The 13497-nt window shown below is 38.5% G+C and overlaps 1 protein-coding gene across 1 annotated transcript in view; it reads left to right on the top strand.

The window, feature by feature from the left end:
* CD109 (CD109 molecule) overlaps positions 1-11575 on the top strand; it is a gene marked incomplete at its 5' end in the record, with an annotated part of 36491 nt that extends 24916 nt beyond the window's left edge. The window contains 4 exons of the mRNA XM_009572927.1: positions 3928-4064; positions 8240-8396; positions 8812-8918; positions 11371-11575. Coding sequence (XP_009571222.1) covers positions 3928-4064; positions 8240-8396; positions 8812-8918; positions 11371-11575 — 606 coding nt within the window. The remainder of the gene's footprint in view (positions 1-3927; positions 4065-8239; positions 8397-8811; positions 8919-11370) is intronic.
* Positions 11576-13497: the final 1922 nt, after the last annotated feature.

Below are 13497 nucleotides of genomic sequence, written 5' to 3'. Positions count from 1 at the left end.
GGGAAAGAGACACTGATTAGGGCATTATGAGTCATGGTTTTTTTGAAACGTAGTGCAGTAGATTGGATCAGATACTGTTACAAGCATCTCTCTCATGCAGAAGATGAGTTTTCTCTGCTTGGGCCTCTCACCAGAACTGGTTTGCAGTATGACAAGACTGGACCAGTTCTGCCTTTAGCTTTGGCAGCTGCTTCTTAAAAGGGTTAAGAAGAAATGCAGTTGCTCGTTTTGTTGATTTAATGCTAGTTTCTGTATAATAGCCTTCTGTCCCCAAGATAAGAGTGTATAAAGAAGGAGGCTTTAATTAAACTCTGTGTTGTGAAAAAGATTTTTCCTTCATTGTCATGAGAAATCAGGAAAGGAAAGTCAGACCGTAACAGCGATAACTTATTCCATGAAAATACTAGCTTATTGACCTGTTCAGTATGTGGTTTCAGACGTCCTGCATTGGCAGTAAATTCCCATTCATTAGCTTTTTCTGGCAAAAGTTAAAACAGCTTTGTTTCTGTGATGACAGATTGTTGAGGCACCGCCAGCTTGTCTTTACCAAACTTTCTGCATGCCTTTAACTGGCAGGCTTTCTAGATTGGCTTCATCCTTGGTACTGCCTTCTCCTGCAGAGCAGTTGTACAGGATAAATCTTCACTGCCGCACCACAGTTGTCCTGAGCGTCTGTACAGAATTGGCTCTGTACTCATACAGCATGCTAAGTTCAGCAATGCAGGGCAGGGCAACAGGATTCGTGTGTGTGTAGATTAAAAGAAAGAGCATAACTTTTATATCAAGGAGTGAGAGACGTAGCAGCAAAATAAAAAATCAGAAATTAGAGACTCCTCTGTTTGCACAGTCTTGCTAGCCTATAACTGACTTGCTAACCTATAACTTGGACAAGCCGCTGTCATACCTTTAAATTTGGACGGACAGTTTTCCATTTGCTGCTAGAATCTGTGGTGAAGGGACTATGATTTTCCAGAAGCACTCTTCATTCCCTTTTCCTTAGCCAAGCAAAGTGCATGTTGGGGTCTTGCAAGGGCAGTTATTTGAGCCACTTTCTGATTATTTTTCTATCAAAATCAAAGAAGATGATCACCCCCTGCCCTGCCATGTGTTTTATCTTGATGACTAAGGGAACAGATAATGATATTAGTTTGTATGTGAAAACTATGCAAACTTACTGTTCTGTTGTTGGTGAAAATCACTCTTTTGCCAAATAATGTCAACTATTCTTTGATAGTAAATATTTTCTTAGTTTCTTGTGTTTGATTTTTTCATTCTAAGGTTTTGAAAGTTGAGCTTTCTGATTCATCACACGAAGTGCTGAGTCAGCAACCCATTCTCTTGTCCTCTGTCAGAGGTGGTGTCCCGTTTGTGCCACAGCAAAGGGATGCTGCAGATCAACATCGCATCGGTTGTTAATCAGTCCGAAACACCTTAGAATGTTTTCTCAAAGTTAAATTTCATTTTTGGTGTCTTTTGTTGGGTATAAGTACATGAGTATGCTAGAGCAGATGTGCTGGGACAACTGATACAGTTCATTATCCTGTGTCCCATAGTGTCCAATAGAGAGAGGATGACCAAAGAAGGCTACTAGAACAGGGTAAGCATGAAGTGATATCTCACTGGTATACCCTCTTACCCTTCACCATTTTGCAACACAGGGCCTTCCCAATCCACAGGTCATCTCTGTGTGTTCTCTCTGGCTCGGTGGATATTTTCTTGATAGATTTTTTTTCTTTCTTCCATAAACATTTTATATATTTCTAAGCTTTTAACAACCACAGCTTCTTGCGGCAAGTAGTTCTGCAGCTAATGGTGTATTGCGTGAAGAAGCACTACCTCTTTCTCCTCTTGAAGCTGCTCCCCTAGTTCTTATACTTGGAGAGAAGGCATAAGAGGGACTGTGTTGGGTCAGAGCAAAGCTCAGTCGAGCCCAGTGTTCTGTTCTTCACAGCAGCCAGAGGTGGATGCTCAGGAGAGAGTATAAGAAGATAAATACATGTAATATATTACCTGACTGTCTTCCACCTCTTACCATGTATATTATTCAAGACCTTCAGCTGACTGTGGGCTTAGAAAATTTTGATTCCATGAAGTTATGTATTTTGCCCTTGAATGCTTGTACAGTTTAGTATCTGCAGCATCTTGTGGGAAGGAATTCCACAGTTTAATCTTGGATTGCATGAAAAACTGTTTCCTATTCATCTTTCCCATGCAGATCATTATTCTGTAGACCTTTACTGTATCCTTCCAGTTTACCTGTTCATGGCTGAATTTTCATCTATTTTACCATTTTTTAAATAGTAAACAGATCTGGTAGTAATCAGTTCAAAACCCATTATTATGTACATAAAAATTCTTTCATTCTGCAACTCCTTGCAGTAATCCTAGTCTTTGCTACCTCAAATAAATCAGTATAATCAGCAAACTTTATCACATCAGGATTCATCCTGTTTTCTACATCATGTATGGGTATGTTTAACGGTGGTCACCCAGCACAGATTTCTTTAGGACTCCACTCCTTTCATGTACGAACATTCATTCCTACCTTCTGTTCCTGTCTTTTAACAGCCCTTTATCTCTTGGCAGCTTCTTTTGTTCCAGTACCTTTGGCTAGTAATCTTCCTAACCAGCTACATGCCGATGTAACATCCAGGTGGCTTATACTAGACAGAGCTCCATTGTCCATGTTTTTTCATTTGATTCAGGTAGCTGGTGGGTTTATAGCAACAGCCTATTATCCAACACATCATATTTACTCATTTGCCCACTAATTTGACTCTTTATTATATTTTCGAGCGTGTTTTCTGGTACAGATACCGAGTTTACTTGATATCCACAGTACTCTCTTAAAAATTGCTGTCACATTTGTCATCCTCTGGTCTGGTACCAAGGCAGTTTTAAAGAAGCACTGCAGGTAATGATTCAGCTGTTTCTTTACCTCATCAAGTTCAATTCTTTAGGCAGTACAGAATTTTTACTGCATAATTTTCTGTCATGGCTGATAATGTGAGAGTACTTATTGGGTCCAGCTCCAGCATTTCTGCTTTGGCTCTTGGCATTGGTGATTTTATAGGATATTGAGATAATCAGGCTATCTCCTAATTATTCAGACCTCTTCTAAGGGCTTCTGGTTTTACCACTCTTCTACCACTGTTTCAAGCATCTTATACGCATCTACACTAGAAGAATTGGAAACCCTTCAAACAGTGCCTAACAGATGAGCTTATTTTGTATTAATGTTACTGTCCTCCATTGGACATCCTGTCATACTTCCTTACTTGGCTCACTTAGCAGAGCTTGGCAGTTGTTGAGTAGAAAGGGCGAGAGCTCTGTCCTTGAGGCAGACTGAAGCTTTGTCTTTACACAGATGAACCAGATGATGAAACTACTTACTTAACTGCAAGAAAACTGTGTTGTTTTGAGCTTGGAGTAACATGCTATTCTTCATCTGTTTTGAGTGTATGAATGCTGTGACATGAAGACTGAAGACAAATTCTGTACATACGCTATGTATTTGCTCTTGCTCTGCTTTCATATACAGCCTGTCTCTTTTAACCCAGTGGGTGTCAGTCTCTGAAGTTTGCCTTTATTCATCCCATTTCACCCTGTCAGGAAGTAGCTGCACACATTATAAACCAGCAGACAGCAACTAGGGAGAAAATTACTGGTTGTCCCAGAGCTCCCTTGTGTTTGCCTCAACTGTGTCCTGCTAATTGCATTGGTTCTGCTGCGTTACAAAAGTGTTCAGAAAGGGTATTTATTTCAGAGAATTCCTATGAATCTCATGTGTGCGACTGTCAGATACAAGGCCATGTATCCTGTCTCATGTGGGCACTCCTCTGCTGTTATGCTGTTACAAACGTAGTGTTTTAACCACACAGATTTGCTTTACATGTGTCATCTAATGTCTCTACTTGCAATCCACAGCTCAATGTTATTTACAACACAAAACACACTGATCAGAGGCTCAGATCTGTCCGAAAACAAGAAGCCTTTGACTTGAATGTTGATGTAAAGGATGACAAAGACGATAAAAACCATTTGACCTTGAATGTGTGCACAAGGTAGGTAATTCAATTGGAGCATCTCATATACCTCTTTGTCTATGCAGCTTTTAAATTATTTAAAATGAGCTAAATTATCCATTTGTTTGTATGGATTTAGTAATGTATGGGATATAAATGTATAACTAAAGAGAATAAAAGAATTACTTTGTAAAAACGGCAGTAGTTAAACTAAGAATCAAGTCAATAAATAGTGTGATAGATCTTTTGTGCAAAATTGTTGGTGGCCAGGTCGTATTTTTTTACTGGTATGCATAAAGATAGTGGTACCCTAAATGTTAGAGGTATATGGAAGAGTTTCTATGAAATACAAGAAAAAGCTGAAAGGCTTCTTTGGTGCAAGTGCTTCTTAGCTATATGGAGAACTGTGGACAGACTTGAAAATTGAACCAATGTCTTCCACATTCTGACTTCTAGTAACAGACCGTGACAACTGCCCATTACTCTTACCTTTCATGAACAGAATGCTTTGCTTTTGATCTAGACGTAGACACTTCTTTTTTTTGTAAAAAGAGAAGTAAGTTCTGAAGTGCTGAAAACACCATGAAATAGAAGTGATCATTGTTTGGTCATCTCTGTTAATAAACTTTGCTCGGAACAATTTTGGCAGGAGTCAAAATCCATGTTTACATAATGATAAATTCAGCTTGTCTTATTGTGCAAGTATCTTTGTGGTCTTTCATTTACCAATATGTCTTATAGTTATGAATTTGGTAATATAATATAATGTAAGCATCATTCTAGAGTTGAAAGAGGTGGTGAGTTTTCTGGCCAGTCTAATTCTATTATTTCTGCTCAATAAGGGAGGTGGGGATGCATCTGGGATGATGTTTCTTGTTCAGTAAACACCTACTAAGAATTGAGCTGAGACTGCTGAAGCATCATCTCAGAGACCACAGAACAGCCACCAAATGTTAGCTGGATAGAATTTGGATCAGATGAGAACAGGTGACATTGAGCAGTCACATTGCATATTCCTAGGTCAGCCAGTCATGAAACCAAGTTGTTTCTTTGACTGCTTTGCTGTCTCATTTTTACTTGCTGTGAAAGTGTTTATACATGTATTTAAGAGAAATATATGAAGATGTTTGTTCTCTGGCAGTTTCTTCAGTATGCACTTCTTATTGTAGTTAAAGAGCACCGTATAGTTCACAGAAAACCCTAGAGGACATTGTATCTCTCTATATTTATGTTTTTTATCTTCTCTCTTTTATTATCTACAAGGATGTTGCGATGATACATTCTTTGTATTTTAGGATTTCATCTGTTTGTGAATACTTCCTCTAAAACCACTTTTTCTTCTTGTGACATTATAATGGGTTCCTTGTAAATGCAAGATTTGCAAAGTACTACCTGATCCACCATGATTACTCTTGCATTCCTTTCCTCCACATCGTCTTTTTGTTATTTTATTTAAACTTTAAACACCATATGCCTAGAACTGTTTTTATGCTCTACCTATCACACGGGAGCTGTGACTGGAGATGGAGCCTCTAGGTGACACCATCATACAAATAATCAGCTATAGTGAATATGACTTCAGTACAGAGAGGATTGATTTAATTTGGGAAATAGCCAGCAGGCACAAAGCCAGAGCCCTGTTTTTATGTGTTTCTGGTAACCAGTTCAGTGATACAGATGGTGGGCAGGGACACTAGAATACATGAGAGCTCTTGAAATAGAATGGGTTTTTCTCTTTTAAAGTTTTCTATGAAGTGTCAACAGCTTTCTAAAGTCTAGCACAAACTCCTGACATGTAAAGCGCTTACATGATGGGTCTGGGATAAGTCTTGGCTGAGCATTCTGATTTTCTAGCAAAGACCTTTGGCTCAGGAATACAGACAGGAAGGGCTCCATCTCTCTGGGAAGGCTCTAGGGTGATGATGTTTTAATTGCAAAGTGTTCAAAGGGTAGGGGAAAATCTAATGGCAGTTATAAAACTGCCCCAGGAGAATGTTTGGAACATTAAGATCCATCAACTCTTATGATGGAAAGTGGACTGGTATAAGTTCTAGTAACTCTGTGTTCCTATTCTTTAGGCTGAGACTTGGTCTCTGGTTGCTTGGCTTGATAGACTAGTCATCCTCTTCTTTTTTCCCCTATATATTGTATATAATATATACATTATCTATATTAAATTCCTGAATTAGTTTAAAGTTGGTCTAGTTATAATCTTTACAGCATGATGTGGCTTTCTGCTAGAGAAACCAAAGTAGGCAGATACAGAAAGACTGCTGAAATCTCAACCAGTTTAGCTAGCTGTGGGTATGCACAGTCAGGAAATGGAGGCTGCAGCTCTGCAATTTTTTTCTTTCTCTAATCTGCAGAATATTCCAGCTTCTTTCAACCAGCTTGATAGTGATTGGCCATGGTCATCTCAGCTGGGAATAATTTATGACACTGGAGCAGATAATGTCTCATTCAAATTGAACTGATTCTTGGTTAGAAGAGCTAACGCATTGTCTGGGAGACAAATACCCAGGGCTGCCAGTTTCTTCTCTGGTCGGTCTTGTTGCCCGCATACCATTTCCAGGCATGGGAAACCGATCAGTGATGGTTCTACTCGCTCTCTTGTTTATGCTTTCTGCATACACTAGCTTGGTGGTGTTTTCTCCTCTTTGCATCGTCTATGAGAGGGTCTCACACAGATTCATATTGCTGAAGAGCTGAAATGTAAAATTCAACTCAAAGTGTTCTCAGTTCTCTTCAGGTGCAAGTGTCAAGTCTTCTTTCTTTCTCTTACTGGTCATTCTTCTTGCATGGTGATTTTTTTTGTTTTTTTGGGAGACCACGGAGTTGAAGAGATGATACCAGGAGCCACCCCCAAGGCTGTCTCTCTTCTTTGTTAAGAGAACCAGATCCTTGTAACTTATAGGGATATATCTTACTCACTTCTTGACAATACCAAGCTGGTTTGGTTACCTCTTGGTATTTTGGTAGCATCGCAGGCTGGCTAGACAGCTTGGGTATTTTCCTCCCCTCTTATTGGTAATTATGCAGAAATAATTACATCCAGTTCCAATTCAGTTATTTGTTTTCAATAGCAGCTACTTTGGCACAGCACATCATCCGACAGATGGTTTCATTTGTTTCTAATCTCATGAGCCAACTGAAGTCAGCAGTTGTGCTGTATTTCTTTCAAAGTCATATCTGCGTTCAATCAGCTGTGCTGCCAGGCTTAACAGCATTGCTTTGAAAGCAAGTCTTCCCTTTTTTTAAACCATCCAGCTCTACAAAGAAATAGTTTTATCCAATTACTTTCAACTACTGTCAGGCCTTCAAAATGAGGATTGGAGACACTTCTATTCTATTATAAGAATAATCATTTACCCTCTGTGCCAAGGGGGGTGAAATCTCTTCTGCCACCTACTTTATTTAAAGCAATACTTTCTTTTGCACGTCATTTAAGTACCGCTTGTAGCACAGAACACCATAAATATATTTTGATAGTTCTGTTGTGCACCATAGTATGTAAGCCTTGCTCAACAGAGCAAAGCTTTTTAGTCCAGCATCTGATTCTCATATTGGAAAAAGATACAATAATAAGCATTATTTAGGAAAAAAGAAGGAGCTCAACTTATTAAAGCCTCTTTTTCCAAAACCGGATGAATAACATGGCTATGCATTTTAAAACTGGAGCTTTGAGAAATAATCTGATGATGTCTTTGTTAATGGAACCATCAATCTCTATGAAGAAAATATGAAATACCTTTATCTCACCCTCCAAAAATGAATAAAAGCAAAATAATGCATTCATAAGAGGTAATATGTATATTTCAGTTCAAGAGGTCCTATAGCAGTTTCTTAATTACTTCTTTTGAAACATGTTTAATTGCACTATTTCCTACATATTTGTGATGTAAACCTGCACTTATAGATGCCAATGGAAAGCTCCCAGTGGTGTCAGTGCACTCTCTCATATGATTTATGTACTGTAGTTTTCTCAGTGCTAAACCTGCTTTTGCATATGTGGTTGAAATTATCAGGCAGAATAATAGAGAAATCAATTGTTATCTCTTTATCATTAGAAATTTTCTTGTTGGCATTTTGTTCTATTTGTTTCTTAAGTATTTTTAAGCATTATTGCTTCTGTAGTGGGGATTTAATGATCAAACAGTTTCTTTGGAGAGTGGACTACTGTATTTCCACTAAAAATTTCTTTGTGTTTTGAAAAGGTACTTGGGTTCTGACACAGCTCCCAGTAGTGGTATGATCCTCATGGAGGTTGGCTTACTCAGTGGTTTCTCTGTGTCACCAGATTTCATTCCATTAGACAATAGAGTTAAGAAGATGGAAAAGGACAGTGGAAAAGTCAACCTATACTTAGACTCCGTAAGTTGAAAATAAAAAGAAATGTGTTTGTAGTGATGTTAATCTTGTCTCTGCCATTGTTTGGTTTAAATTTGGAAAGACATTATGATTGTATTCTTTGGGGAAGTCAACATCTGCTATTCACATTGAATTAATAGTTCCACTGTTTTTTAGTGAGACTGATTGGGTAGGTACAACTCGGTTGTATTTGTAAGGGGTTTCTAGATTAAGCTTCTTAAAAATCATATATAAGAAGGCTGACATTTCAAGAAGTCTGTAATTTGGCCAAAATGAATACGAGATAAGCATCTTTTTATGCATTCTGACTCCAAGTCTCTAGAAATGAAGGGGACTACCGCTGAGCTAGAAGTCCTTACCTCTTCCACGAAACTGCCAGCACCAGGGTTCTCAGGATGTTTCTCTTCTGTTTTTCTAGCTAAATGAAACACAGGTTTGTGTGGATATTCCGGCTGTGAGAGACTTCAAAGTGGCAAATATCCAGGATGCTTCAGTGACTGTAGTGGATTACTATGAACCTAGTAAGTGTCAGTCATTCCAAATGGATCTTAGTGATTCAGAAGTTTAAAATAAAGTTTCTTTTCGTGGACATAGGACAAATTTTAGTGAAGAGAAACCCACATTGCACTGGAATTTTCTTTTTTCATTGAACTGCAGCCTTTTTGGACATTAACATGCCAAATTGTCTAACAAATAGTAGTGTTTTTCCATATACATGTTTACTGTGCTAATGGATTGGTTCCTCAGCTGGTGTGAATTGTCATAACTTAATTGTCAGCTGGTATAAATTGGCTTAAATCTGGCCCAGTGTGTTCCCAAAACTACCAAAATGAAGCAGGAACTTCACTGTGGTTCACTTACCAAGTTAATGATTATCTTTCAAGTAGCTTTTTCATCTGTTTCTTGTTTAAACTAAAAGTCCTTCACTGGAGAAAATGCCAGTGTTTTGATTTCTATAGTTATGTAAAAAAGATGTACATAGGAAAAACAGTTTCAAAGTTTTTTGGTTTGGGGTTTTTTTTAATAGCGTGTGTTTTAGAGAAAGGCAGCAATGTACAAAGCTCTTGGGCAAAATGAAAAGCAAAGAAAGATTACTAACTGCTGGAGAAGATACTAAAGAGGTTTTCATTACACCAGCCAGCTGAAAAATTATTAAGGATTTGGGCTTGGTTTGAGATAAGGCATAAAAAAGTTGTATAGGCAATTTTCTTCATGTTGGTTTGTTTTAGCACAAGACAGAAGACAACCATATATGCTGTGATGTGTACTACTTTAGCTAGATCACATTTATTCTATGTAGGCTGAAATGTTTGTTCAGTCACAGAAGTTTAAACTAAAATAGGAAATGAGCGGATGTAACTAAACCATTAGGTTTAGGTCCATTAACCTAAAGCATGTTTTAAGTCCTAGTAGCTTAACAAATTAGAGTAATTTTTATTTGAGACAAACACATAATGCTTAGAATCTATGGCCAAAATGAATTTCCACATGCTTCAATGACTAGGAGAAGAGCTCAAGACTGAGTCTTTTGTAAGAATGCTGCTAGACAGGCTAATCAATACGTGTATAAAAAAGTCACATATAAATGCACATGTGTAAATACTTTTATTCTGTTTAAATACATTTAGTGTCTATAAATTCTCAATTAATAAATCAATATTAATTTAAAAATATGAATTAATATCCTTAAGGACTAAAATTTGTACGATGTAATCAGTGCTGCAGTAGAAGGCTTTAACTTTAAGAAAAGGATTGCTTCAAATACTATTTTACAAGATGCCATTCCTATTACTATGTAGCATAGACATATTATTGGTCAACATATATACATATGCCATGATTCTGAGTTCTTCTGAGAGAACTCCTTCCTATCTAATACAGGAACGTGCTTTTATTTTAATCTGTTATTTTCCATCACTCTTATAGTTGGTGACCCAAACTGCAGGTGTATATTTTATGTAATGGTGACAGTCGGATTCATGTCATATTCAGAGCTAGGAGATGTCTAAGGATTCCTCATGCTCTGGAATTTATCGAAAAAGTTATGGCTGTGTGGCGGATACTACAACTAGTATAGGTACAAGAACTGGGTTGGATGCCAATATAGCAGTACCAGCAAGGAGATCTGCCAGGGTTAATATACACAGCTACTCAGCACATTCAAATGACTGTGCTGCTTCTCTTAACTGACTTTGTTCAGAGCTAGTCGGGTATCACTGTTGGGTAAGCGTTACGCCCCGTAAAGATACATCTTTTATTTTTATTTTTTCAATATCTTGAGGCTTGAAAGGAAACTGAATATAATTTCAGTTAAAAAAATACTAGTAATAAAAAAAGAAATTGCAGTGTCCCTAGTTGGAATGAAAACCTTCAAACCACAAAACCCACTATGGGAATTAAACTTTGCAAAAGCTTGTTCTGTGAACAATTACCATGCATTGATACTTTTGAAATGAATATGGCTTTCCAGGCTTCTAGTCTGTTCAGCTCTGTAGCAACCCTTCAGGGAACTGGGGAGCAAAATACAGGAGCAAGAGCTAAGTGAGGTAGGCAGTCCCGGATTCAGGAAGCTGAAGCTCCCAAACATAATAGTGAGAGAGAAAGCATCAGTTATGAGAGACCTAGCTCTTAAATGTCGTAGCCAGTGACCTGCCAGGTAAAGCATCCCAATTCCGTTGTCATGGGGGTTACTGTGTAGGTAGGGGCAAAATTCCTTTTAAAATATTTGACTGAGGTTTCTGAACAGATTGGGTCTAAGAGTTGAGATTGAGTCTATAAAAGTGTGCCTTTCACCAAGCATTCGCCTGAATATATTGAGAACGTTTTGATGTTTTGGGAAAAGAACAAATATTCAGGCCTAGGCTTAAACACCCACTGAGGGAAGAATTTTGCAATGTATGACAAGGTCTGCATCAGAGTTTAGTGCATCCTTTAAAAATGCTTTCTTTGTGAAACTCATCTGTTGATCAGTTCTCAGAAGTTCATTAACTAATGTTAACTTGGTGAGAAGCTACAATTCAGAAGTAATGCAAAGTATAACCCCTTGTGACTTCTGTGAAAGTGATTGCAGTCTTTGCCACCGAGATCGTTCTCCAGCCTTGCTTCAGCACTCTTCGTTGGTCTCCTTGTTCTGTGTGCTATTTGTCCTTCATGTAGACTTGCTGTGTAGTTGGGTGCTGTAAAAGGAGACAGATTATGTTTCGCATCTAAGGTTTTGATAAATTATCCAAAGAAAATTTTATGTTCAGATACCAGCCCGTCTTTAGTATTACAGTGACCAAACTCCTGCTGTGTTCAGGGAGAACTGGGCTGGCCCATATGGTAAATTTCTGGCTGTGCCAGAAAACTTCTTTAAGTGTCTGCTTAAGAAAGCAGTCTGAGAAAATACAAACCTAGCTCCATGTTCCCACCCCTTTTCACCCCAGCTTTCAATTGTGCTTGTTTTTTAGGGACATATGTTAGTTTACCATGCTTTTCTGAAACACTATCTGCTTCTTCGTTGGGGTGTTGGTAAGCAGAGCACTGGGAGCTTGGTATCAGAGCTTGTTTTGTTCAGTTCTGCAGACATGACACTTGACATTAATACTGAATTTCGGGGTATGCTCTTATGGGGAATAATATGAAAAATAAAAGGAGCTGGCTTCAGAGCAGATCCAAGAGCCAAAAAGTGCTGCATTCACAAACTGCTGAACGCTCCAGAAAATTGTCAGTCTTTTTTTATCATTACAGAGAAGCTGGGTGGATTTTTTGCCAATTCATAAACTAATCATGGTTGAAAATAAGGCCTCAGGATGTTCTCATGCATTTTACTCTGAAAGGCTTTTACTGTAAATGTATCAAAGATGGAGTCTATGTTTGAGACTTCGTTTTTCCAGGGTTATTCAGAAACAAACCTATTTCTCTTTCCATATGAGCATGCTGGTGTCCACTGGCATATTTATGGCCAGGAGGATGAAGATTGCTTTGATCCTTCTACGGTTTTCGGAAGTCTTCTAGAAATGTTACTCTGGGGCATCATTTATGTCTTGTGTTCGCAGTGTCGTCTTGTCAACGATTTAGGTGGCATAACCCTAAACAGCTGTTTACTGCTCTCTGTGCCCTGTCAGCTGGTTGGCCCTGAATGCCATCTGTGCCTGCAACTCCTGTTGTTGGTTGGCGGGAGAGGCTTTTAGGAGATGTTGGCTGTACATGCGTTCAGTCCAGCAGAACAATTGACATGCTTGCTTAACTTTAAGCACATCCTTATGTGCTTAAGTGCTTTGCTAAAGTGGGACAGAGGAGAGGAACGTGAAGAGCAGCAGGCACTTTTACATCCAAACCCGCCTTTGCACGTGGGGAGAATTTCAGGTCTCTATTAATGTGGAGACGTGTGAACGTGGGAGCTCTTCCCTCCCGAGTGAGCGTATGAACGTCTTCCCTGTCTGGCAGCCGATTTATCCTTCTTGAACACGGCCTGTGATATCTAATGCTTACTTCTTTTTGATAAGGAAGCCGAGCTGATAACATTCCTAGTTACTAAAATGAAGTTAATAGCTGTCATGCCAACTAACAGTTAGAAATGTTAAGGCTATTGATTCCCTTTCTTTCATACCTTTTTGAGACGGAGTGTGTACATGTGCACATGTAATAATATGGCAGTCACTTTCCTTGAGCAATTTCTAATTTTTATTCAAATTTTGCTACTGCTTAAAATGTATATTTTTGTATTTGATGCTCATCTATACTTTTGTTCAAAAAGGAAATTAGTGCATGGTAGCATGGGAAGAGGCCTGAACTTCCTGAACTGGGTGCCTTCTAATACTGAGGTATAGGTTTTTAACTGCAAAACTAGTTTAGGTGGGGTTGTTTGTTTTGCTTTAGCTGTATTTAGAATTTACAGTGTTTTTCACAAACTGGGGTTTCTGTTCTGTCTCTGTGGCAGAGCTGAGGCCTGGTTCTTTGTAGTCAGTTCATGCTTTTCACTTGCCTTTGGTGCACTTTGGATCTAGCCCCTTGAGTAGTTCATTAGTGCCTTAACACGGTTGCCCGTGCTGCTGTCCCACATGAAGTAATATCGTATTTATTGAAATCCAAAGCACTGCTTAGTCAATAGGATGCAGAATCT

The sequence above is a fragment of the Fulmarus glacialis genome, unplaced genomic scaffold (assembly GCF_000690835.1).
Source record: "Fulmarus glacialis isolate BGI_N327 unplaced genomic scaffold, ASM69083v1 scaffold10562, whole genome shotgun sequence".
Classification (NCBI taxonomy): domain Eukaryota; kingdom Metazoa; phylum Chordata; class Aves; order Procellariiformes; family Procellariidae; genus Fulmarus; species Fulmarus glacialis.
Note: the sequence above shows the minus strand (reverse complement) of the source record. Positions and strands in the feature narration are given on the sequence as shown.